We start from the raw sequence: 25900 nt of genomic DNA, 5'->3' as shown, positions 1-25900 counted from the left end.
CCATTTGCCGTGCAAAAAAACCTAAAAAAAAAATCAGGGAGTTCCCACTGTGTTGTCAGATGCTATCACGAATGAAACATTGTGCTTCTTTTCCATGACACCATCTTATGTGATATCAATATGCTTGTTCATGCATGTCTTGACTTTGACTCCTAAAAGTCTCCAACTTCTCTCAATAATATCTCCCCTCACCTAATGTCATTGTTCAACAAACATGGAGACCTTCTTATGGACCAGTCACTGGGTCGCTCATAGCCCCACCTTATAGGTCTTTATTACAAAAGGCATGACTGCACTCCATAGGTTTCTATCTCCTTGTTCTCTCCAAATGCTGCCTCCTAACCCATGGCCTAATTACATGGTTTCATCTCATCTGCTTTTCATTTTGAGGCTCCTAATGTACCTTAGAGTAATTGTTCTGTTTTCTCACACATGTCCCTATAACTATAATATAAATTCCAAGCAAGATTTTATTTCAGGAAAAAACCACACACACACACACACGCGCGCGCGCGCACACACACACGAAAGAGTTTATCTCATGAAATAATGATGATGAAAGGCACCCTAATGTAGAGGATACTGAAAAGGCTTCAGTTCAAATCCTACAATCTAGTTATTAGTCACAAGGCCGGGAGCAAAGAACTCAACTCTTCAGTGCTCCCTGATTATAACCCTCTAAGACTGTAAGTCACTTAGAACTTATGCTTCTGTGTTGGTGGAGAGAATTTCCATGCCCTGAATCACCTGAACTTCTGAAATCACAGATTCAGGTCACCCAAAATACCTCATTAAAAACATAAGTCCTTTTGATTCTTCTTTTGCAGCATGATTAATATGGAAATTTGTTTAACATGGTTTCACATGTATAACCTACATTAGATTGCTCTCTTTGGGGGAGAGGGGAAAGGAAGGAAGGGAAAGAGAAAAATGTGAAATTCAATATCTTCCAAAACGATTGTTGAGACTGTCTTTGCTCAGAGCGGCTAGGTGGTGCAGTGCATAGAGCACTGGCCCTGGAGTCAGGAGTACCTGAGTTCAAATATGACCTCAGACACTTAATAATTACCTAGCAGTGTGGTCTTGGGCAATCCACTTAACCCTATTGCCTTGCACCCCCCCCCCCCCCAAAAGACTGTCTTTGCTTGTTGAGGAAGAATAAACCAACAATAAATAAAATCCAACAAGCTGTATTAATGTCTTTTCCCTTTAGTCATTTTCTTATAGATGCCCTACCCTACATTTCACTAAATTCTTTTTTGAAACAAAAATAATTAAATTAAGCCATTGGACATTCTGCCTACTCATACATGCAATGTTCTGTACCCATAATCTCTGACCTCTGGACAGAGATAAGGAAAAAATGAACAACTCACTTTTTCACATTCTGCTTTCCTTATAGTGGTCCTATGGACTCTATTTCCCTCACTCTTCCATCTACTTCATTGCCCATAGGAAGCAGGCAATAAAAGCATGATAGGATACAATCATCTGCATAAGAGTAGGGATAGTAGAATTTCAGATCAAGGTCTGGAAGGTACCTTGAAGGTCATCAAGTCCAATTTCCTCATTTCAAGGCTCAGAGAAAAGAAAGACTCAGAGACTTGTCCAAGGTCCATCAGTCATTATTTTATTAAGGACCTACAGTATGCTAAGCACTGTGCTGATCTCTAAGGTTATGTAGACAGCAAATGACAGGGCCAGAATTTAAAGGTAGGTTCTCTGATTCCCTTCAACCTGGTACCCAGTGATTAATAAATGCTTTATCTATCTTTACACCACTCAGCAACAGAACTCAACTATTTTTTACAGTGCATTGATGCTGATTAAATAAGGAAACAGTTTGATTTGAAAATAAAAGTGGAATCAAAAGGTTAATTACTCAGGTTGAATATTTCCTCCCACATGTTATTACTCCAAATAATTAGAAACTATAAAAAAAACAACTTTACTTTTCCCCTCAATGACACTATGCTCTGATGTAATAATAGCCTTGTTTGGCAGTACCTTCCCTCTCATCTTTTTTTCAACATCTTGGTTGATCAAGGAGACTTCATTGGAGAATTCAAGAAGCCCTTTCCTCCCTCCCTCCCACCCTGCTCTAGCATCACTTTATCGTTAGTTTGGGTTGCCTTTGTCTCACTATTTTCCCCTTGGGATCCATGATTTGTATTTTATGCGCCCCTTCTCCCATCATCCCTGGTATTCATTCAATAGTTTGGGTCATGTGAAAAGCAAAATATCCACCAAGACTTCTGGGTGCTTAGTCCTTTTAGCCAATACTCTTGTTTGGGGCTCCTCCTCTTCCTCCTTCTCTTTTCTCCCTCATCCTCTTACCCCTTTGTTCCCCTCCCTTTACTCTCCCCCCTTCCTCTTCTTCCTCTCCCTCCTCTCCCCTTCGCTCCTCTCCTCTTTCCTCTCTTCCTCCCCTTCCTCCTCTTCTTTCTCCCTCCTCCCTCCTCTCTATCCTTGCTTCTCTTCCTCCCCTTCTTCCTCTCCCTCCTCTCTCCTCCTGTCCTCTTCTTCTCCCTTCCACCTCATTCCTCCCTCCTCTCTCTTTATCCCTGCTTCTCTTCCTCCTTCCCTTTTTCTCCCTTCTTCCTCCCTCGTCTCTCTTTATCCCTGCTTCTCTCCCCTCTTTACCCCTGCCCCTCTCCCTCCTCTCCCTCCTCCCTCCTCTCTCTTTACCCCTGCTTCTCTCCCTCCTCTCTTTACCCCTGCCCCTCTCCCTCCTCTTCCTCCTCTCTTTACCCCTGCCCCTCTCCCTCCTCTCCCTCCTCCCTCCCTCCTCTATCCCTGCCCTCTTCTCTTTATTCCTGCTCCTTTCCCTCCTCTCTTCTTTATCCCTGCTTCTCTCCCTCCTTCCCTTTTTCTCCTTTCTTCCTCCCTCCTCCCTCCTCTATCCCTGCCCCTCTCCCTCCTCCCTCCTCTGTATCCCTGCCCCTCTCCCTCCTCTCTCTTTACCCCCTGCCCCTCTCCCTCCTCCCTCCTCTCTATCCCTGCCCCTCTCCCTCCTCTCCCTCCTCCCTCCTCCCTCCTCTCTCTATCCCTCTCCCTCCTCTCCCTCCTCTCTATCCCTGCCCCTCTCCCTCCTCTCTCTATCCCTGCCCCTCTCCCTCCTCTCCCTCCCTCCTCTCTCTTTACCCCTGCCCCTCTCCCTCCTTTCTATCCCTGCCCCTCTCCCTCCTCCCTCCTCTCTATCCCTGCCCCTCTCCCTCCTCTCTATCCCTGCCCCTCTCCCTCCTCCCTCCTCTCTATCCCTGCCCCCCTCTCCCTCCTCTCCCTCCTCCCTATCCCTGCCCCTCTCCCTCCTCTCTATCCCTGCCCCTCTCCCTCCTCTCCCTCCTCCCTCCTCTCCCTCCTCTCTACCCCTGCCCCTCTCTCTCCTCTCCCTCCTCCCTCCTCTCTATCCCCGCCCCTCTCTCTCCTCTCTATCCCTGCCTCTCTATCCCTGCTCCTCTCCCTCCTCCCTCCTCTCTATCCCTGCCCCCTCTCCCTCCTCTCTATCCCTGCCCCTCTCTCCCTCCTCTCTATCCCTGCCCCTCTCTCTCCTCTCTATCCCTGCCCCTCTCTCTCCTCTCTATCCCTGCCCCTCTCCTCTCCCTCCTCCCTATCCCTGCCCCTCTCCCTCCTCTCCCTCCTCCCTCCTCTCCCTCCTCTCTACCCCTGCCCCTCTCTCTCCTCTCCCTCCTCCCTCCTCTCTATCCCTGCCCCTCTCTCTCCTCTCCCTCCTCTCTATCCCTGCTCCTCTCCCTCCTCCCTCCTCTCTATCCCTGCCCCTCTCTCTCCTCTCTATCCCTGCCCCTCTCCTCTCCCTCCTCCCTATCCCTGCCCCTCTCTCTCCTCTCTATCCCTGCCCCTCTCTCTCCTCTCTATCCCTGCCCCTCTCTCTCCTCTCTATCCCTGCCCCTCTCCTCTCCCTCCTCCCTATTCCTGCCCCTCTCCCTCCTCTCCCTCCTCCCTCCTCTCCCTCCTCTCCCTCCTCTCTACCCCTGCCCCTCTCTCTCCTCTCCCTCCTCCCTCCTCTCTATCCCTGCCCCTCTCTCTCCTCTCCCTCCTCTCTATCCCTGCTCCTCTCCCTCCTCCCTCCTCTCTATCCCTGCCCCTCTCTCTCCTCTCTATCCCTGCCCCTCTCCTCTCCCTCCTCCCTATCCCTGCCCCTCTCTCTCCTCTCCCTCCTCCCTCCTCTCTATCCCTGCCCCTCTCCCTCCTCTCTATCCCTGCCCCTCTCCCTCCTCTCCCTCCTCCCTCCTCTCTCTATCCCTGCCCCTCTCCCTCCTCTCCCTCCTCCCTCCTCTCTCTCCTCTCCCTCCTCCCTCCTCTCTCTATCCCTGCCCCTCTCCCTCCTCTCCCTCCTCCCTCCTCTCTCTATCCCTGCCCCTCTCCCTCCTCTCCCTCCTCCCTCCTCTCTCTATCCCTGCCCCTCTCCCTCCTCTCCCTCCTCCCTCCTCTCTATCCCTGCCCCTCTCCCTCCTCTCCCTCCTCCCTCCTCTCTATCCCTGCCCCTCTCCCTCTCCCTCCTCTCTATCCCTGCCCCTCTCTCTCCTCTCTATCCCTGCCCCTCTCCCTCCTCTCCCTCCTCCCTCCTCTCTCTATCCCTGCCCCTCTCCCTCCCTCCTCCTCTTTTCCTCCCTTTTCCTCCCCCCTGCTCCTCCCCTCTCCCTCCTCCTCCTCCTCCTCCTCCTCGCCTCCTCTCCCCAGCCCAGCCCAGCGCGCCTCATTCAGCCGGAGCGCGCGAGCCGGGCGAGTCTCTGGGCACCTCTCCGGGACTGCGGGCGCCGCGGCCGAGCTTTTCCCGGGGAGCTGGGGCCCGGGCCCCGGGGGGATCCGAGGGGCGCCGGGGCCGCTCCGCCCTCGGGCCGCGGCTGTGCGGAGCCGCGATCTCGCCGCGCGGGCCGGGGGGCGTGCGGGGCAGCGGCGGGCAGTCCCGGCCACGGATGGCGAGGAGCGGCGGGCGGCGCGGGCGCCCGGCCCGGGAGCGCCGCCTGCCCCGGCTGGCCTCGGAGGACTAGGACCCCCCGCGAGCATGCCTTTCCCTCCGGTCCAGCCGCCGCCGCCGCCGCCGCCGGGCCCCGGGGCCGCCGCGCCCCCCCGCCGTCGGCGCCGCCGCGCCGCGGGAGCTGCCCAGGAAGCCGGCGGCCGCGCGGAAGCCGGCCGGGCAGGGTCCCGCGGGCCCGGGGTCCCCGGCGGCCGCGGCCGCGGGCGAGAAGAAGCGGCGGCCCCCGGAGCGGCCCGAGACGCTGGTCTCCGGCTCCTGGCCCTCGGCCACCCTGAAGAGGCCGGTGGCCGGGAGGGCCCCGGGCCGGCCGCCGCCGCCCCCCGCGCCCCGGCCGCCGCCGCCCCCCGCCCGCGCCGGGCCCGGCCCGGCCCGCTCCTGCGAGAGCCTGGCGGCCGGGGGGCCCGCGGGGCCGGAGGAGGCGGTGCGCTTCTCGCTGAGCCTGACCCCCGAGGCGCTCCTGGTGATCCAGCGGCGCCACCTGGAGAAGCAGCTGCTGGCGCGGCCGCGCAGGCCCTTCCCCTCGCCCGCCGCCGACACCAAGCGCCTGCTGGCCTCCTGCCCCCGGGCCAAGGCCGCGCCCCCGGGGGCCGCCCCGGGCCAGCGCAAGGCCACGGCCGCCGCGGCCGCCGGCGCCCCGGGGAGCGGCGCCCGGCGCCCCCCCGCAGCCGCAGCCCCCCCGTCCTCCCGGGCGCCGCGCCCGCCCTCGGCGCCCCGCCCCGGGCAGGGGCGCCCCCGGGCCCCGGGGACTTACGGACCTTGCTGAAGATCTCGCTGCTGAACGAGCACCACAAGTACGACGACGTGGAGTACGAGGAGGAGGCGGAGGCGGTGGACGAGGGCCTGGTGAGGAAGTGCACCGAGTGGCTGCGGGGCGTGGAGAGCGCGGCGGCCGCCAGGGACCGGGCGGAGGCGCTGGAGACCCTGCCCCACCTGGGCACCCTCTGAGGCGGCGCGCCCGCCCTCCCCTCGCTCCCTGGGCGCGCCGGGCCGTGCCTCGCTGGAGCGGACCCTGCACATGCCAGGCGCGCACCCCGGGCCCGGCCCGCGCCCTTCTCCCAACCCGACATCTGCCCCTCGCCATTCCCACCCGTGCCGGTCTTCCTGCCCCGAGGAGCCCGCCGTCCCCTTTTGGGCTCTTGCCGGGGTTAGACAGCATCGCCCCCCTCCCCCCCCCCCCCCCCCATGCTGTGAAAGCCCACCACAAAGATGCATTTACACGGGCTTCCTGCCCGGCAAGCAGCAACTAAAGGGGCAAAGAAGCCCGCAGCCTCTTCGCACTCCCCCGGGAGGTGGGCTGCGGATTCCAGTGTCTATTGCCGGAGAGAGCGCAGGAAGCCGGATTGTGAGTCAGTAGATGCTGGAGAGAGCTGGAAGCGGCTAACTGCAGGCCGGCTCGGAATGACCTTTCTATCTCTTCCTTCCCCGACAAGCCTGTTGCTGAACTGGGGTGAATCGGCGAACTGGTGCTCCATCTCCTTACAGCTGATCCATCTGGATTTGGTTTTTCCCCAGAAACTGGAAAAACGGGAGCGGGAAGGCATTTGTAGGGTTGGGAAATTCAAAGGCAAATCCACCTCTGATGGCAATAGGGATAGAACCCCCAGAAAGAGTAGGCTATGGGGAACCAATACTTTTCACGGCTATGTTACTTTGTTGATACACAACAGGTGATTCATCATCTGCTTTGTTCTCTCCTCTGAGCTGGCCTTTCTGTATGCTGTGCACACACATACACACACATGTCTTTCCTGAAACACAGTTACTGGAATTGTTTTCCAAGCTCTGGCCTCAGGAGGGAGGGGGATGTGGAGTCAGCTTTTGTGAAGACCATAGTCTTTATTTGAAGTGCTCACAAAATCTCTTTTGTATTAGAGGGGAAAGGGTAACCGAATGGGGAAGAAAAAAATGCACTCAGCTGTGCTGGGACACAGGACAAAATGTTCTGGTCTTGCAGAGAAATTTATTTGGAGAGTGAATTAAAGTTGGGATGAGAGGAAGCATCTGTATGTGTTTTTAGCATTTTTAATCACTGTGTAAATATCATAGTGATTTTGTACATTTGTACACTACATTCAAAAAGAACATTTTTATTTATTATTTGAATAAATGGTTAAATAGCTTCGTGTTTCAATGTCCATACATTCTTAGTTCCCAACTTGAGGTTTATGGCTAATACATATCACGTACATCCATCTTTTAAGCATTTGAGTTTATCTAACTTTAAAATTGAAAAGGAAATAAAATGTGGGTAATTAGATAAGGCCTGAATAATATAAGACCAATACAATGTTTTCCTTCAACTTCTGACTCATCTATAAAACTTGGAACAGTAGCTAGTTTCACATCCTTTTAAAAATAGTGTTGTAAGCCTTCTCTGTTTTAAACTACAACCATACATTTTCCCCCCCGAATTTAGAAAAATTGCAGCAGTTTTGATCTTTCAAGATAAGGGATCAGATGCAAATAGTATTAGGCATAAGACATGAAATATTGAATTAACAGTGAACTAGATCAACTACCTGCTAAGTTCTGCAGGTCCATTGCTTAAGAAAATGAGATCCAGGCTTCTTGAAAAATAAAATCTTTCTCTATGGGACAGTTTCAGATTATTTTGTAAATACAATGTGAAGTCTATCAAGTTTGGATAAGCAAGAAGACATACATAGTTCCTTTCCTAAAATGCCTGTTTCAAATAGCCCCGGGGGAAATTCAGCATTTAAAACAAAATCTATAACTCCTAAATGCAACTGTAGATCAAACAAACAAATATATTTTCACAACTACTATGCTTGTGGAGCAAAACAGAGCCTTAGAACATAGGGCCAGGGTCAAGGATGACTTGATTATGTAGTTTCAGAATGCAAATACCTCTATGGTGTCAGATCCAAGATCACCTTAATTTTATACAAATGGTAAAATTTGATGGATTGATTGATTTGGTTGATTGATAGCAGGTATCAATGGATAATGTTTCATTTATGCCTATAGCTTTAAAATGCAATCATAAAAAATACAAACAGTATGATCCTGATTTGCTTTAAAAATTTTTTTATGAAAGCCCTTGTCTATTACGTGTCATTTTGTTTTTGTATCATCCTCCATATGTATTTTTGCATGTATTGGTTTATTTTTTGTTATTCTCTTCCCAGTTTTCAATATACACATCAAGTTCCCTTTTTCTTTTCTCTCACTCTATCAACAAACAATTCAAGATATCAAATTTAAATGTGTATATATATTCTGTTTATTAATAATAACAATAACAAACATCTGTATAGCAAAGCATAATTACAAAACATTTTGCTTATGGTCTCTCATTAATTCCCTACAACAACCCATTGAGGTCAAAAGTAAAAATTTTGCATCATTGCCATTTTACAATTGTAGAAAATGAGAATTAGGGAAATTAGGGAAATTTAGGGAAATTAAATTAATTTTATCCAAGGTCATACAACTAAAAAGTTGTTTTTTGCTTTTCAATATAATCATCAATCAATATAATGATCTTTGTTTTCTCATTTTTATTGTTAGAAGCTGGTATTTAGAAAGTTTTATGCTATAGTTTTCTCTTTTAAAAAAATAAAAGCAAACTGACTTTTTATTTAAGTGATCCTCCACCAACCCCCTTCCAAAAAATTAGCATCTGCATTATTGAAGAAACATTGTAGTGGATACTGGGGATAGTATCACAGTAAATGGAAGATATGTTCCTGTACTTGTGACTGTTTTCATCTAGTGGAGGAGAGGATAGAAGCACAACTGGCTAGCTATACTCAAGCTTATGGTATTATAAGTCTGTGAATCAGAGAACACCACAGTCTTTGAAGAGTCAAAATCATGAGACAAAGAGATAGTGAAGAGATGTGTGATGGATGGTCTGTGCACACAAAATTGTATAAAAGGTGATCTGTGAAATGTATGATCAGGGGGCGGCTAGGTGGCACAGTGGATAGAGCACTAGCCCTGGAGTCAGGAGTACCTGAGTTCAAATCTCTCAGACACTAAATAATTACCTGGCTGTGTGGCCTTGGGCAAGCCACTTAACCCCATTTGCCTTGCAAAAACTAAAAAAAAAAGAGAAATGTATGATCAGAAAAAGAGTTGAGTCAGCTGCAAAGCAAAAACCAAAATGATTCTATATGGACAACCTGAGGGCTACACGGGCAACCCAGAAATTTTAGCATGTAGGGAGAACATGAGAAACTCTAGAGCATATTGGGTCAATCCTCTTTAAAAGATGTATGGAAGAATATTCAAAAGAACTGCACAAAATGAGAAAGTATGGAGTGGTTACAAAATCTGCTTCATTAATGGAGATTCCCATCTTTGAGATCACAAAGTATTGAAATGAGTACCCCCCCTCAAGTTTCCTCAATCAATTAGCAAATATTTGGTGAACTCTTTAATGTTCAGACCTGTGCTAGGTATAGAAAGTACAGAATAAGACATGGTCCTTGCTCTCAAGTTGCTTACAATTATGCTGGAAAATTGAATTTCCTCAGTATGGGATTGGCTCAGCATGTTCTTCCTTTCTCCCTTCACTAAGTCTGGACATCTTTACAGGTCTTATAATGTTATAAAATTAAAATAAGTAATTATAGTTCATATTTAGCAAATAAAATAATGAATATTTTTTGCATTTTGATGAGATTTTGCAAGACTAGAACAAAGTTTTAGTATAAATCCAAAAAATTAAAAAATTAAACTATGAGAAATTACTCATCTTGAAGCCTATACTGTATAATCAGTCCTTCACACAGCTGTCAACATAAACCTTTCTCCAAAGAATTTCCCAATTGATCATGTCCCTCCCCATTGCTTACAGAATAAAATATCACATTCCTTAGTCTTCCAAAACCAGACTCCTATTAATTTTTCCAGTTTTATTTCTTAGGATTCTTCACAGACTTAACTGAATTGCTAAACTGTTCTACAGCCTCTTTACTTCATCTCCTGCCTCCATTTACTTATGAAGAGAATCACAGAATCTCATAATCTTTATCCTAAAATCCTCATTTTCCTTGAAGGCTCAAATCAGGTGTGATTTCAACTTCTTCAGATTCCTCCTCCCATTGAAAACTAATATTAGTTCTCTGTCCCTCAATTTTCTTTCTTCTACATATTTGTGAATGTATTATATCGTCTCAGTAGAATTTAAGTACCTGTTCAGCATGGAATACATTAGTACAGGATTACTCAGCAAGACGTGCCCTCATCAGAGAGGGTGTTGTGCACTATGAGCAAGATAAAATTGAAGCAGCTCAAAGGAAACATGAGATATGTAAGTTTAGAGTAATCATCCAGGAGTTCACATGGACTACGTGTGCCCAATCTGTGACAGAACATTCTAAGCTCACATTGGTCTGATCAGATGTAGTCTGACCTATTGTAACTCAGTTCTAATATAGAGATGTCGTTTTGGTCTTCTTTAATAACGAAGGATAAGAACCAACCAAGTGCCTGGAAGGCAGGGTTTTTGTTGGTTTATGTCTCTGTGTTACCAAGACCTTGTACATTGTAAGTATCCAATAACAGTTACAATTTTAATTTTTATACACAAATTAAAATGGTTGAAAGTTAATAAAAATGAAAAAAATCTCATTTTTATTTTACTAAAAGTTTGGAAATATTAAGGGGAAAAATTAATATAAATCCATAGGGAGTTTTTCAAAGGGTTAGAAGCTCTTATATTTCCTTGACTCAACCCAGTAAACAAAGCGAAAGGGATGAACTCTGACCAGGGATGACTCTAAGATCTCCTTCAAAGATGTTGACTATAATCTAGGCCTAGCCAGATAATTTTCCATTAAACTTGACAGAGCAATTTGTATGGTTGTCAAATGCCACTAAAAAATCAGATACTTAATACATAAATACTTACTTGGTATTTCTCATCCCATATTTTAATGATACCTGAAATTTAAACATTTTTTAATTTAATTTTTATGTAAAGAAAATTTATAGCATTCATTTTTATAAGATTTTGATTTCCCATTCCTAAAATGACAAGCAATTAGATATAGGCTATATATGTTCAATCATGTAAAGCATATTTCCTTATTAGTCATAGTTGTAAAAGAAGAAACAGACCAAAATGAAAAAATACTATGAAAAAAATAAAGTAAATGAAAACAGAATTAATCCATCAGTTCTTTATCTAGAGTTAGATAGTATTTTCCATTCTTTGAAAATTTTATTTTTACATTTTTTTTGCAAGGCAATGGAATTAAGTGTCTTGCCCAAGTCCACACAGCTAAGTAATTATTAAGTGTTTGAGGCTGGATTTGACCTCAGGTACTCCTGACTCCAGGGCTAGTGCTCTACCCACGGCACCACCTAGCTGCCCCTGAAATTATTTTGAATCACTGTATTGCTGAGAGAAGTCAAGTCATTCACAATTGATCATTGTACAATATTTCTGTTTCTGTGTACTTGTTCTCCTGATTGATCTCATTTCATTTTGCATCAGTTCATATAAATCTTCCTAGGTTTTTCTGAGAACATCCTGCTCATCATTTCTTTATAGCATAATAGTATAACATCACAGTCAAATACCACAACTTGTTCAATCATTCCCCAATTGATGGACATCCCCTTAATTTCCAGTTTCCAGTTTACTAAAAAAAGAACTGTTATAAATATTTTTGTATATGCAGGTCCTTTCCCCCTTTTTTTGATATCTTTTCCTTAAGTAGTGGGACTTGATATTTATATTGTGCATTAAGGTTTTTAGAATGATTTATATATATACACATACATATATATATCACATTTCATTTGATGCTTACAGTGACACTGTGAATTGTAGATATATACTCCTCATTTTGCAGATGAAGAAACTGCCTCAGTGAGGTTGTGATGTGTTTGTATTCACATATCTAGGGGGTGTTAAGAGATGGGATTTGATCTGTTTTCCGAACTCCAGTTCCAACTTTTTTTCTCTCTTATATCATCACTTTGCTCTCATTTCTTTCTCATTCTGTCCCATTTACAATTATCTAAATCTTTACACATTATCGGTATAGTTTTGTCAATGAATGCATTTTGATCTGAGAATCTAACTTTCTAGCCAGAGAAGGAACCATGAGTGAGCAGCACCAGCCTTGAAGGTCTTCTCAAGGGTAAAGCACAAGTGTGAGAGTTCCCAAGATGGAAAGTATAAGGATTGACTCTTCTAGAGAATACAGGGGATTTCTTGAGCAGTACTGACTCATGGAGAAAGGATGAACTCATTCATATGACTTCTTTAGATGGAAAGCAAAGCCACAGCAAATGGAGCTGGGGAGTAAGAAAAGGACACCTTGCTGTCTTGGTATTATAGTGAATGATTTGGGTAGTGTAGGTCTGATGGAAAAGAGGGTTGCTTATCTAGCAGCCTCAATGTGTTTGCCTTCTAGGGGCAGTCCAAATCGCTGAAGATACTGTAAATCTGGAGGTGGATTATATAAAATATTGGAATCTCTTCAGATTGTCCCAATCCCCAAAGGATTGTCCCAAATGCAATTCCAAACTAGTTCCTTTCAAAGGGAATTTATGGGAAACTAGGAATTCCTTTTCTATGCTTGTTTATGGACTTCCTTTTCATCTGCATTTTCTTTGGGGTAAAATAAGCACTAGCCTCGATGTTAAGTCATTTGGAAAGAAGAGAGGAAGGAAACAAGCATTTATTTAAAGCTTCCTATGTGTTAAGTGCTGGAACTACAGATAGCAGCAAGAAGAAAAATAGTTTCTGCCTTCAAGGAGTTTATATTCTAATGGGGCAAACAACACATGAAAAAGAGTTGAAAAGCTGGGTGAGAATAGAAAGGATGAAGGTTTCATGGTGGGGGGGGGTGGTTTTGAAGTCGGGAAGTCAGGAACTAGACAGAGAAGAGAATCAAAGAATGAAGACAATCTGACCTCTCTCCTTTACCAAAAAGAAGCTTTAAAATGAATTCACCAATGGGAGAAGACAGTGAACCTTTCCAGAAGGATGCTCCATGTTGAGAAGACTGCAGGAATGGTTGGATCTTCTCAGTCACTGAGGGAAGTTCTAGGATGAGACAATAGATTTGGAATTTTAGGAACCAGGAACAAAGGACCTTGATATCTTAAATGTTTACATGGGAATTGAGGATCCTGTTATCCACATTTAGGAGAATCTAGACAAACACTATCTTTGGAAATTTCCTTGGAGTAAACTTGACTTGGGGACAATGAGTCAAAATGAAGCAGTTACTTTCTTAAATCATTCCCCAGGGTCAAATATGTCCTAGGCACACTTTGAGTTTTAGAAAGTTGTAAGTCACAGGTGCTAAGACTGAACAATGGTCTCAAGATGAAATTTGTTTGTGATGTAGAGTAATTTATCAAGGATGCATAGGTGGGAAGATAGTGATAGTGACCTACAAAAAATACCCAAGATTTAAAAACGAAGTGAACTGGTTCTAGAATTAGGATCATATCTTGGGTGCTGCTTACTAGCTATGTGACTTTAAAAAAATTTCTAATTATATGTTAAAAACTAAAGATAGTTTTCAACATTCATTTTTGTAAGATTTTGAGTTCCACATTTTACTGCTCCCCCCTTTTTTCTCCTCCCCTCCCCATGACAGTGAATAATCTTATATAGCTTATATTATATATCATGTTCAACATATTTTCACCCTAATCATATTTTGAAAGAAGAATCAGAACAAAGGGGAAAAGAAAAACATAAGAAAGAAACACAAAACGAATTTTATAAAGTGAAAACAGTATGCTTAGGTCTGCAGTCAAACTCTGTAGTTTTTTTCTCTGAATGTAGATGGCATTTTCCATCACGTCTTTTAGAATTGTCTTTGCTCATTGAACTGCTGAGAGGAGTTAAGTCTATATAGCTGTTCATCACACAATGTTGTTATTAATGTGTACAGTGTTCTCCTGGTTCTGCTCACTTCACTTAGCATCAATTCATGAAAATCTTAATAGGGTTTTTTGAAATCCACCTGCTCATGATTTCTTACAGAACAATTTGCTATGTGACCTTGAGCAAGTAAGTTTACTTCTCTTGGCAATAGTTTTATCGAGAAAATTCAAGACTTGGGGTAGATGATATTTTCCCCATGAATTATGATGCCTTATGACTCGATGATGAAGATAATGATGACATTTGTCCTTCATTCTTGAAGAAGACCATGACATCAGGGGAAGTGATGCCATGACAAGCAGGTGATTTGGATTTGAGTGAGGGGCTGTGCTAAGTCACCAGCTTCACTTTTTACTCCAGAACCACCTGAGTCCAGTGACCAGATATGAATCAGGACAACTGGAAATGGCCCTGGATGTGACACAATCAGGGTTATGTGACTTGCCTAGGGTCACAGCTAGTAAATGACCACTGTCAGAGGCTGGATTTGAAATCCTGTCCTCTTGACTCCAAGGTCAGTGCTTTATCCACTGCTTCACCTAGCTGTCCTTGCCTTATGACTTGATATGCATGGGAGGAACCTTGTACTGGTTTTTACTTTATCTTTCTTTCATTTTTAGGTTGTACAATGTCTATGTTTCTGGTTTATTTTCTCTTCTCAATTATTCTCATGATTTATCACCCCCCCCCATATTCTTTTAATTTGACTTCTTTTACCAACTTTGAGATTATTTTAGGTCTGTTTTTGGTCAATCTATTGTACTGATCTTTCCTTTGCTTATTCTCAGGATGCTCTTTCCCACTGTCTACTAATTGTCATAATTTAGAATTTCTGTGACTTTCCTTAGTGTTTTATTTTGCTTTTTTGTTAATTACATTCTTCTTCCCTTCCTATTTTTCATTTCCCTTATCTTTTCTGTTTATTTAGGTCATGTTTTCCTTTCTGTACCTAGTTGACACACAAAGTGCTGGGCCGGGAGTCAGAAAGACTCATCTTGAGTTCAAATTTGACCTCAGACATTTATTAGCTGTTTGACCCTGATTTCCTGTTTCCTCATCTGTGCAATGAACTGAAGAAGGAAATGGCAAGAAAACCCAAAATGGGTTGATAAAGAGTCAGACACAGCTACAAAACAACTCAACAGCTTCTAACAAAATGCCAAAGTCTATTAGGGTCCCCAAATCCCCACATTTCTCAATTCTAATTCTTTTTTTCCCCTTTGACTAGATCTGTTTTTAACATTTAGAGTATTTGTGACCAGCAAACATTTTGAGGATTTGAACTTTCTCTATAAATTCATTCAGCCTTTATTTGTGCCTCAGAATACTGTGGTAGGTACACTCCTGCTTGTCCAGGGTGATCAGTGTGAGGGGGTGTCACATAGATGACAGAAATGGGAAAGATGAGAGAAGACATTGCTGGCAAATGTGAAGACTGAGAGTCTGGGCATGCAAGCTATTTTGGTTAGCACTTATCACTCTGATTAGCTGGAAACTTTCCAACAATATGGAAAAATATGTTGGAATCTTTAATTCAGCATGTAGAAAATATGTTTAGTAACCTTGCCTAACACTGTTAGCTATAAGTTTTATGATTATAAGATATGATTTGAGATATATCCTTGTAGAAATTAGCACTAAGTTTTTGCATGAATGAGATACAAATAGTTGCAATTATTGATGAAAGAATACCTAGATAGGCTTCTAATTCAACTGTCTAGATCATTAGAGACCTAGGAAAATAATGATGACATCAGCAGGTGGTTTGACCCTCTAATGTTTCCTAAGGATGATATTGAGGTAAGAACATAACTAACCACCAGGATTATTAGGAGCCTCTAAATGAGGAATATTAGGTCATGGGAGTCCAGAATTTGCATTTATACCATTGAAATAAATATAAAATTAGTAGGGTCTAACTAAGTTGGCTAGCTTTTTTGGTAATGGAATGAACATTACTTCCAAATAGAGGAAGGATAATTTTGAAGAATGATATCATGGACAGTCATCCATAGATCACATAGATAAGACACTGTTAAATGAGACAACCTGCTTGAATCCATCAACAGAAGAGGATTTGGAGATTTCTTTGGTAGAACTGTTTTGAGACATGGGTAGAGGAACTATATGTAGTTAAGAGGAGGGAGGAGAATAGAAGTCTTACTTTTGCCCATTTCATATTTGTTGCTCTTTCTAAGGAGCTGGCACTGGAATTAGGATCAGCCTCTACAGGAAATGGCACCTCTATACCTCCAAAGGATCACTCCTTTCACCTTTTACTCCATTTATTTTGCTATATTTCCTTTGGGTTTAAATTGATGGGAAGTGTGCTAAGTACTTGCTAAGATATTTATAAATATTATTAAGCTAGTTATCAGGTAATCTTTTAGAATAGATTTATTATTTTCATTAATTTTATTAAAATATTTTATTTATGTCTTGTTTTTAAATCATGTTTCTTTCTGAGTAGATTTTATTTTTTAATAAAGCTACAACTACTTTTGAAGTATTATTATGCCTCTGGATAATAAGGGGTCTCAAAATTAAGGGGGGCAGAGGTTCTTGGAAGCCTTAAATTTGAACTAATAGCACTGGAATCTAGTTAAAAGTGATAGGGTAAATCCTACCCCAACCCCAAACCCAGGAGCCATCATCTCCTATAATAGAAAAAAAATAAGAGAAAATAAAAAGCAGTTCAACAAAAATCAATCATATCAATTGTATTCATTGTTGGATACAATTGATATGATTGATCTTTCTTCTTTAATGCCATTTACACTGACAAAAATCATATCAGTTTCTGATGTTGAAGCATTTGACAATGACAATGATTTTGATGATAAGACCTTTCTTAAAGCATTCAAATGATTGCTTTCGTCATTCTCCAGTCAATGGACATCTACTTTGGAGATAGTTCATTACTAACATAAAAAAGTGCTGCTATGAATATTTGGTGAATATAGGATCTTTCTGTCTTTGACTTTCTTTGGAAGCAAGAATTGTTTTATAACTAATTGATGGGGAATCAAGGTTAGAGAAATAGCTGGTAGAGGAATAGGGATCCAGAATGGAGGAAAGGGGCCTGATTAAGAATAAATCTCATCTCTTACATTTTTCCTAGTATGGACCCTGATTGTTTCAATTTAAAATCATCATTTACCATCATTGGTATATATCTCAACCTCATGACATAGGTTTTTACATGTTTTAAAGTTATGGTAAAATTTTGAGACTTAAGGAACCTGAAAAGGCAGGTTTTTGAACTCAAATCTTATGACTTCTGTCACTGTGCCAAAGTCATATAGACTAGCCTTCTTATTCTGCAGGCAAGGAAATTGAGACCTAAAAAGGATTGGGAAGCACTCCTAAGGGACAAATCATAAAGAAGAACAGATTGCAGTGAGTGACAGTCTAACTATAAGGGATTTAATTAAGGTAAAAAAAGAGTGAGAATTCAAATTCAGATTCAGGTTCTCTGACTCTTACCACTCAAGAGTTTGGTTCTGTTGTGGTTTTCATATGCTGCTTCTATTATCAGCTTGTAAATTAGCAGATAATTTCTATTGCTCCTGGATTAGACATACAAATCAATGTTCGACAATTGATGATAGACAAGTTACTCCTAGATAAAGACCAGAAATTAATAAGAAAGGACAGATACATAAAAAGTTTGACAGTGATGCCTTTTACCTTCCCTAGGTTTCTATTACAAAACTAGGTCTTCGTAGTCCTGATTGTTAGAGGAGCAAACTATTACTTAGATAAGACATAATCCATGTTGTCATAGAGTTTAGTGGGGGGGGATGAAATTAAAATATAAACAACTATAGATCCAAATATTACATGATAAATACAAGGTATGGTATTTTGTGAGGACTGAAGGTAGAAAATGGTTTCTAATCAGAGATATAAGAGGGCTACATGAAGGAGATGGAATATAAGGCAAAGAAGTAAAAATTCAGCAGGTAAAAATGGTGGAGGTATGATATTCTACTTAAAGGGAACTGAGTGAGCTTAGGTATGGAGGAGACAAAGTGAGCATTTTAGGGGTTTTAGGAGACAGAGAATAATCCCAATTTGTCTGAAGCAAATATTATATGGAGGGGAATAATATGAGATAGGGCAGAATGGGTGGTGCTAGATTGTGGGAAAGCCTTAAAACCTAGGTAGATAAGTTAGAACTTTGCTAGAGGAGGCTATTGAAGACTATGGAAGCATCATGTCTGTTAGCAACCTTGATGGAAAAACCTATTATAATCTTTAAAATAATTTATTGATATTTTATTTTATTTCTCCAATTACATGTTATGAAAGTTTCTCAACATCCATCCACATGAATATTTATAAGTTACACAATTTTCTTCCACTTTTTCTTCCCATTACCAGTCTAGCGAACATTGTACATGTACAGTTGTGTTTAACAAGCTTCCATATTAGTCATTGTATGAGGGACTGGGATGAAGGGAAAAGAAAGAAAACCTGAGATAGGAAGGAAAAACATAAGAGTAATTTTAAAAAGTGAATATAGTGTTCATTCAAGAGTCTGCAGTTTGTTTTTTGTTTTGTTTGATTTTCTTTGTCTGATATGGATGGCATTGTCCATAACAGGTTTCCAAGGGAAACCTTTTATAATCTAATTGGCAGGCATCTAGGTGTCATAATGGACAGAATATTGGACCTTGAGTCAGGAAAACATGAGTTTAAATCCAGTCTCAGAAATGGGCAAGCCATTTAACATCTATCTCAGTTTCCTCAGTTGTAAAATGGGGATAATTATAGTACCTACTCCCCAGGGTTGTTGTGAGAATCAAATGAGAGAGAATAAAGATGCTTAGGATAGAGTCTGGCATATAGTTGGCACTCTATAAATGCTAGCTAATATAATAATTATTATTATTGAAATATTTCAGACTGTTAGTAATTAGCAATTATTTGTATTTAGGTGTAGCAGCAAGATATTTTATTAAAGTAGGAGCAAAAATGGTAATCACTTAGATATGAAAGGGGATGGAGAGGAAAGAATCAATAATAATAGCATCAAACTTTTAAAAATAGGGGCAGCTAGGTGGCCTAGTGGATAAAGCACTGGCCTTGGAGTCAGGAATACCTGGGTTCAAATCCGGTCTCAGACACTTAATAATTACCTAGCTGTGTGGCCTTGGGCAAGCCACTTTAACCCCGTTTGCCTTGCAAAAAAAAAAAAAAACCTAAAAAAAATGAATGGGCAAAGCTGGTGACACAGAAAGATATGATAAAATAGAAGATGATGAACTTAGTCTTAGATTTCAAGGTGACATCTAAGTATACAGAAGAACATGGTCCTAGTGGCAATTGAAACTATGAATACAGAACCCAGAAGAGATGTCAACTAGATCTATAAGTAGTCTGTATTGAGAAAGTTACTGATATCATGAGAATGAATGATATTAAGGAAGAATACAGAAAGAAAGTAGAGGGGGGACACCCTTCTGAAGGATTCAGGAAGAGCATAATAAATCATTAAAGGAGACCTTTATGGCCTTTGATAGAATAGGTTCCCTTTCGGGGAATCTGTAAAATGAAGTGGTTCGACAAGAGGATCTCTATAGTCTCTCTCATTTATACTTCTATAGCAAGAAGCCAAGATAGCATGGATGGGGTGGACTAAATGTACTTTGGCTCTAAATCTCTGATCTTATGATCTTATGCATCCTGCTGATAACTATAAATGGGTGCTTTCCTTTACCATCCCATAAAATAACAGATGAGGTTTCTAATCACATGACCCAGTCAGATGAATGGGAACACTGAGAACATTATGGTGAAGAGCTGAACAATAGAATTAAAGAGTTCAGAAACAATCACTTTTCTGTGACTTGATTCATTTGCAATTATTATACATAGAAAGAGAGCTTAAACTTTAAGCACTTGCAAGAGAGGATGAGTTCCATTACTGATTTCATTTATTCATCTATCTGTTAAAATGAAACAATTAAAATCTGATTCCATACTTTTCTGGGAATTGGAAAAGAAGAAGAATATGGTAAGTAAAAGTAAAGGATAAATTGAAGAATAATTAGTGTATTGTAGTGGAAAGACTTCTGGACTTGGACATCAGAAGAATGGAATTTGTATTTCAAATACATCACTTCTTACATGCCATGAAAAATGTTTTGTTGACTCCTTTTTTTTTTATATCTTACCATTTCCCAATATAGCATACCCCCTTCCCTAATCAAACCTTCCTTATTTAATTAAAAAACAGTTACACTAAACCAAGCATTGGTATTTGAAAGTATATGCAACATTTTGCACTTATCTTCTACTTCACAGAAAAAAAGAGATACGTGTTCTTTGGGACAAAGACTGGTCAATCAAATTAATCTGAATTCACCTGATATTTATGTGCGTTGTATACATTTTATGTACTTTGTTTTATTCACTGTGACCACTGTTTACCTGATCTGCTTTTTTAAAATTTGCATCAGTTCATACAAGTTTTCTCATGTATCTTTGAATACCTCATGTGTCAGAAGTAGGACTTGAGCCCAGGTCTTCCTGACTCCAAGGCTGGATATCAATTCACTATTAAGATGCCTCTCCTTATTTCTTAGAGTGGCATAATATTACATTACTTTAACATACCATAATCTGTTCAGCCATCTCATAATGTAACAGTACCTACTTTGCTTTGAGATTCTTTTGCTAACTCAGACAGTGCTTTGACATAGAGAATCAAATCTTTGGGATTTGTGCCCAGCAATGAAATTTCTAGATAAAAGGACATGAACCATTTAGTGACTTTTCTTGCACAATTCTATTTTTTTCCAGAACAGATGTACAGATAAATCATTTCATCAATAGTGTGTTAGAATGTCTGTCTTCCCATAGCCCCTCCAACATTGATTATTTCTCTCTTTTACTCATTTGCAATTTTTTTCACACAGTTGTTGATAGTTGGAATTCTTTTGAAAACTATTGTCATCTTCTGATCACTTATATACTGGAGAATGATCTTTGATCTTATGTTTATATTAATTCTCTATAAAAGTTAGATATCAGACTTTTAGCAGATATATTTGATGCAACTATTTCCCCCCAAAGATAACTTGTCTTTTAAACCCTCACTCTTTGCAGATGACATGATGGTCTACCTAGAGAATCCCAAGAAATCATCCAAAAAGCTACTGGAAACAATTAGCAATTTTTAGCAAAGTTGCAGGATATAAAATAAACCTTCATAAACCCTCAACTTTTCTATATATGTCTAGCAAGATACAGCAGGAAGAGCTAGAAAGAGAAATCCCATTCAGAGTAACCTCAGACAATATAAAATACCTGGGAGTCTATTTGCCAAGGCAGATTCAGAAACTTTTTGAAAACAATTATAAAATACTTCTCACACAAATTAAATCAGATTTAAATAACTGGGCAAACATCAACAGCTCATGGATAGGTAGAGCCAATATAATAAAAATGATAATTCTACCAAAACTAAACTACGTGTTTTGTGCCCTACCAATCAAAATTCCAAAACATTACTTTAATGAGTTAGAAAAAAGTTGTAAGTAAATTCATATGGAGAAATAAAAATTTCCAGGGATTTAATGAAAAAAGTTCAAAAGAAGGGGGCTTAGCCCTACCTGATCTAAAATTATATTATAAGGCATCAGTCATCAAAATTGTTTGGTATTGGCTAAGAAACAGAGTGGTGGACCAGTGGAATAGACTGGGTGCAATAACAGGAAACGATTATAGTAATCTGCTGTTTGATAAACCCAAAGAGTCCAGCTATTGGGATAAAAACTCTCTCTTTGATAAAAACTGCTGGTAAAATTGGAAGTTAGTATGGAAGAAACTTAGATTAGATCAATACCTTATACACTTTATCAAGATAAGATCCAAATGGATACAAGATTTAGACATAAAAAACAATACTATAAGCAAATTAGAAGATCAAGGACTAGTTTACCTGTCAGATCTGTGATAAGGGGAGCAGTTTATGATTAAGGAAGAGATGGAGAACATCACCAAAAACCAACTAGATGATTTCGATTACATTAAGTTAAAAATCTTTTGCACAGATAAAACCACTGTAACCAAGATAAAAAAAGAAATGTAGTAAACTGGGAAACAATCTTTACAACTAATGATTCTGACAAAGGACTCATTTCTAAAATATACAGAGAACTGAGTCATATTTTTTTAAAAAAAAGCCATTCCCCAGTTGACAAATGGTCAAAGGATATGCAAAGGCAATGTACAGATGAGGAGATCAAAGCAATCCATAGTCATATGAAAAATTGCTCTAAATCATTATTAGAGAAATGAAAATTAAAGCTTCTCTGAGGTACCACCTCCTACCTCTCAGACTGGCCAATATGACCAGAAAAGATAATGATCATTGTTGGAAGGGTTGTGGGAAATCTGGGACACTATTACACTGTTGGTGGAGCTGTGAACTCATCCAATTTTTCTGGAGAGAAATTTGGAACTACGCTCAAAAGGCAAAAAAAAATGTGCATACCTTTTGATCCAGCAATACCACTACTGGGTCTATATTCTGAAGAGATGATGAAAAAGGGTTAAAAATATCACCTGTACAAAAATATTCATAGCAGCCCTGTTTGTGGTGGCAAAGAATTGGAAATCAAGTAAATGTCCTTCAATTGGGGAATGGCTTAGCAAACTGTGGTATATGTATGTCATGGAACACTATTGTTCTATTAGAAACCATGATGGATGGGATTTCAGGGAAGCCTGGAGGGATTTGCATGAACTGATGCTGAGTGAGATGAGCAGAACCAGAAAAACACTGTACACCCTAACAGCAACATGGGGGTGATGATCAATCTTGATGGACTCACTCATTCCATCAGTGCAACAATCAGGGACAATTTGAGGCTGTCTGCAATGGACAATACCATCTGTATCCAGAGAAAGAACTGTGGAGTTTGAACAAAGTTCAAGGACTATTCCTTTTAATTTAGAAAAACAAACCAGATATCTTATTGTCTGATCCTGCTATCTCTTATACTTTTTGTTTCTTCCTTAAGGATATGATTTCTCTCTCATCACACTCAATTTGGATCAATGTACAACCTGGAAACAAAGTAAAGACTGACAAATTGCTTTCTGTGGGGGTGGGGGGGAGGGAAGTAGATTAGGGGAAAAATTGTAGAACTCAAAATAAATAAAATCTTTAATAAGGAAAAAAGATAACTTGTCTTTTTATTTGACCTTGCTTTTGAGTAAAAGCCTTTTAATTTATGTAATTGAAATTGTCTATTTTAACTTTTATGATCACTGCTATATCTTGCTAGATTAATCTCTCCCTAACCATAATTTCAAGAATTATTTCCTTCCACAAACTCTAGTAGGACTTACAAAGCTGGAAAAGCTCTATGATAGTCCTAACAAAAGACTTCATGTCCTTGGGAAGGCCATCTGACTAAATTTCGATTCATTTGCTGTCAGAATTTTTCTTGGCCATAACACAGGTTCTTATTAAGACTATCAAAATGTGAATGGAGTTTTAGTCTGTGTCAGATAAGAGACTATGAATGTATCTAGTAAAAGTTACTGTTAGTAGCAGTAGGATTATAAAATGTTTTCCACACTGTTATGCCTAATAAAAGTATCACTATTCATATTGTGGAAGTGAAGATCATGGACTTAAAGTGGGCAAGTAATCTTTGAAAGTAACAGAATAACATAGTAACACAGAGACATTTGAACCCTACCCTTGTGAATATAAGTATTCAGCATTCTTTCTAATTACACTGCCTCTGTTGAAATAACATCTCAAATCCTTAAAGAAAAAAAAAACCTAAGTTATTGCCCATTACATTTTAACTTTGAGAGCAATAAACATATAAAAGTATTGGGTAAAATGAATCTCTCCACTGTTAGAACTTAATTTGAGGGTAATTATTGACTGTAATTATTATTTATTAGGGATAATTAACTAATTTTATGTCTCTAAGGTTTTTCAAGTGCTTTACATAAATGTTATCATTTGATCCTCTCAACAACTCTATAAAGGTGATGCTTTTATTATTCCCCTTTCACAGGTAAGGAAACTGAGGTTGACAAATGACTTGCCCAGAATAATAAAACTAGAAAATGCCTTAAGCAAGATTTCAACCTATACTAGATCCAGACTGCTTTCTATTGTCTTGAGATGCCTATCATAATTAGATTAATCAGATACAGTGGAAAAAATATTAAAATTAGAATTGTGAGGCATAGGTTTGGTTCCCAGTTCTGACATCTGCTAGCCATATGACCATGAGCCTCTTTGAGCCTCAGTTTCTTTTCTTTTTTTTTTTTAGGTTTTTGCAAGGCAAACGGGGTTAAGTGGCTTGCCCAAGGCCACACGGCTAGGTAATTATTAAGTGTCTGAGAGCAGATTTGAACCCAGGTACTCCTGACTCCAGGGCTGGTGCTTTATCCACTACACCACCTAACCACCCCCAAGCCTCAGTTTCTTTATCTATAAAATAGGGCTAAGCTTGTTTATATCTTCCACTTAATAGTGTTATAAGGAAAGTGTTTGTAAAATTTAAGGATTATCATTCTGTCTTCCATGTGGATTTGTCCATTATGCCAAATGTTAATTTTCAAGATTTTCATTACTTATTAATGGTACAGAGGATAGAATGTTGGGTCTGGTGTCAGAAGGACCTGAATTCAAATCCAACCACAGACACTGACATGAAAGGGACTTAATAAATATTTGCTGATTGCTTTCCAGACACTTGCTGAAGTGTCTCTCATTGAGTTAAAACATTATTATGTTTATTATATTTTGTCAGTATTAATAAATGTTTATTGATTGGTTTTCAGTTAGGAAATAGACATTACTGAAGTGCCTCTTATTGAATTAAAAACGTTATTAAATTCTCTATTTTCTCAGTATTTTTTACTGTGAAGCAATCCAATATTTAAAACAAATTTCCAAGTGATTGGTAACTCTGACTAGTCATCCATCAACCTTCCAATTCTCTTAAGCACCTAAACAATGACTGTTAAGTCTGGCTTGTTTTGTGCTCTACTCTCAATAGGAGTCTTTTCAACTGACGTAAAAGTACTACATGTTACTGCCAAATCTCTATGGAGTGCAGTTTTTTGGAGGGTAGAACTGTACCAAGAAATAAGAAAATCTTGCCTGTGTCCTGGAGTATGTGGAAGTAGATTCTACCTCAGAAAAATTGAACATATTTATTCATCCATTATTTGAATATTTTTAATGTTTTTCACATTAAAGTGCCTAAGGTTAAAGTCCCACAATCTAATCCCACTGTAATAATGACAACAATAATGATCATGATAATGGACATTGATTTTATAAAACATCTTGAAGTTTGAAAATTGTTTTCTGTAAGTAATCTTTGTACTACTTTGCTCAGTTGGCTGTATAGAATGAAAAGGAAAGTATTCTACTCTCTCATGGTCTTCTACCCTTGGAATATAGGCAGGGTGTACATTCTTTGATTCTCCATTTGCTCCTTAGCTATTGCCTTCCATATACCCTATGAGAAGGTATGCCCTTTGAGCTTTTCTGTTTCCTATTATCAGATATGAATGGCCACTGTTTTTTTGTCCAAAAGAATGAAAAAACCCTGAGACCAGTTTGACCTGTTTTGGTACTTTTATAAAAATTAATAAATAAAAACATTAGTTAGGTGGTGCCTGGAATGAGGATTGGTTTTCATGAATTCAAATTCATCCTCAGACTCTTTTTAGATATGTGACTCTGGATAAATCACTTAACCTGTTTGCTTCAGTTTCCTCATCTGCCAAGAAAACCCCAAATGGGGTCATGAAGAATTGAACAAAACTGAACAATAACAACAATTGGTGTTTAATTGTATCTTATTTGTTTTGTTAAATATTTCCCAATTGTATTTTAGTCTCCTTCAAATTACTCACACTCATGAGTGTTGTGGGATGAGTGTCAGATTGGCTTGTGTTTGACACATCTGATCTTGACCAATCTCTTCATTTTCTATATAAGAAAACTGAGAAGTGAA

General features: G+C 40.6%; 1 protein-coding gene and 1 long non-coding RNA gene across 3 annotated transcripts in view; one reads left to right on the top strand and one right to left on the bottom strand.

Moving 5' to 3' along the window:
- LOC141488175 (uncharacterized) overlaps nucleotides 1-5839 on the bottom strand; it is a 33355-nt gene extending 27516 nt beyond the window's left edge. For both annotated transcript variants that reach the window (XR_012468601.1, XR_012468600.1), the window contains exon 1: nucleotides 5755-5839. This is a non-coding gene — a long non-coding RNA (uncharacterized LOC141488175). The remainder of the gene's footprint in view (nucleotides 1-5754) is intronic.
- On the top strand, nucleotides 5027-8222 carry PRR18 (proline rich 18). Its single transcript, XM_074188011.1, has 3 exons — nucleotides 5027-5099; nucleotides 5191-5581; nucleotides 5614-8222. Exons 1-3 carry the CDS (start codon nucleotides 5027-5029, stop codon nucleotides 5942-5944), a joined length of 795 nt encoding a protein of 264 aa, XP_074044112.1. The 3' UTR covers nucleotides 5945-8222.
- Nucleotides 8223-25900: the final 17678 nt, after the last annotated feature.

Source organism: Macrotis lagotis, chromosome 5 (genome assembly GCF_037893015.1).
Source record: "Macrotis lagotis isolate mMagLag1 chromosome 5, bilby.v1.9.chrom.fasta, whole genome shotgun sequence".
NCBI lineage: Eukaryota > Metazoa > Chordata > Mammalia > Peramelemorphia > Peramelidae > Macrotis > Macrotis lagotis.
The sequence above is the reverse complement of the archived record's forward strand: the minus strand, read 5'-3'. Positions and strand labels throughout refer to the sequence as shown.

Bases quoted from the DNA above. Each gene is read 5' to 3' on its own strand.
- PRR18 (XM_074188011.1), top strand. From the start codon at position 5,027: ATGCCTTTCCCTCCGGTCCAGCCGCCGCCGCCGCCGCCGCCGGGCCCC. The intron at 5,100-5,190 runs GGCGCCGCCGCG...GGTCCCCGGCGG, and splicing joins CGCCGCGCCCCCCCGCCGTC to CCGCGGCCGCGGGCGAGAAG. The intron at 5,582-5,613 runs GGGGGCCGCCCC...GCAAGGCCACGG, and splicing joins CGGGCCAAGGCCGCGCCCCC to CCGCCGCGGCCGCCGGCGCC.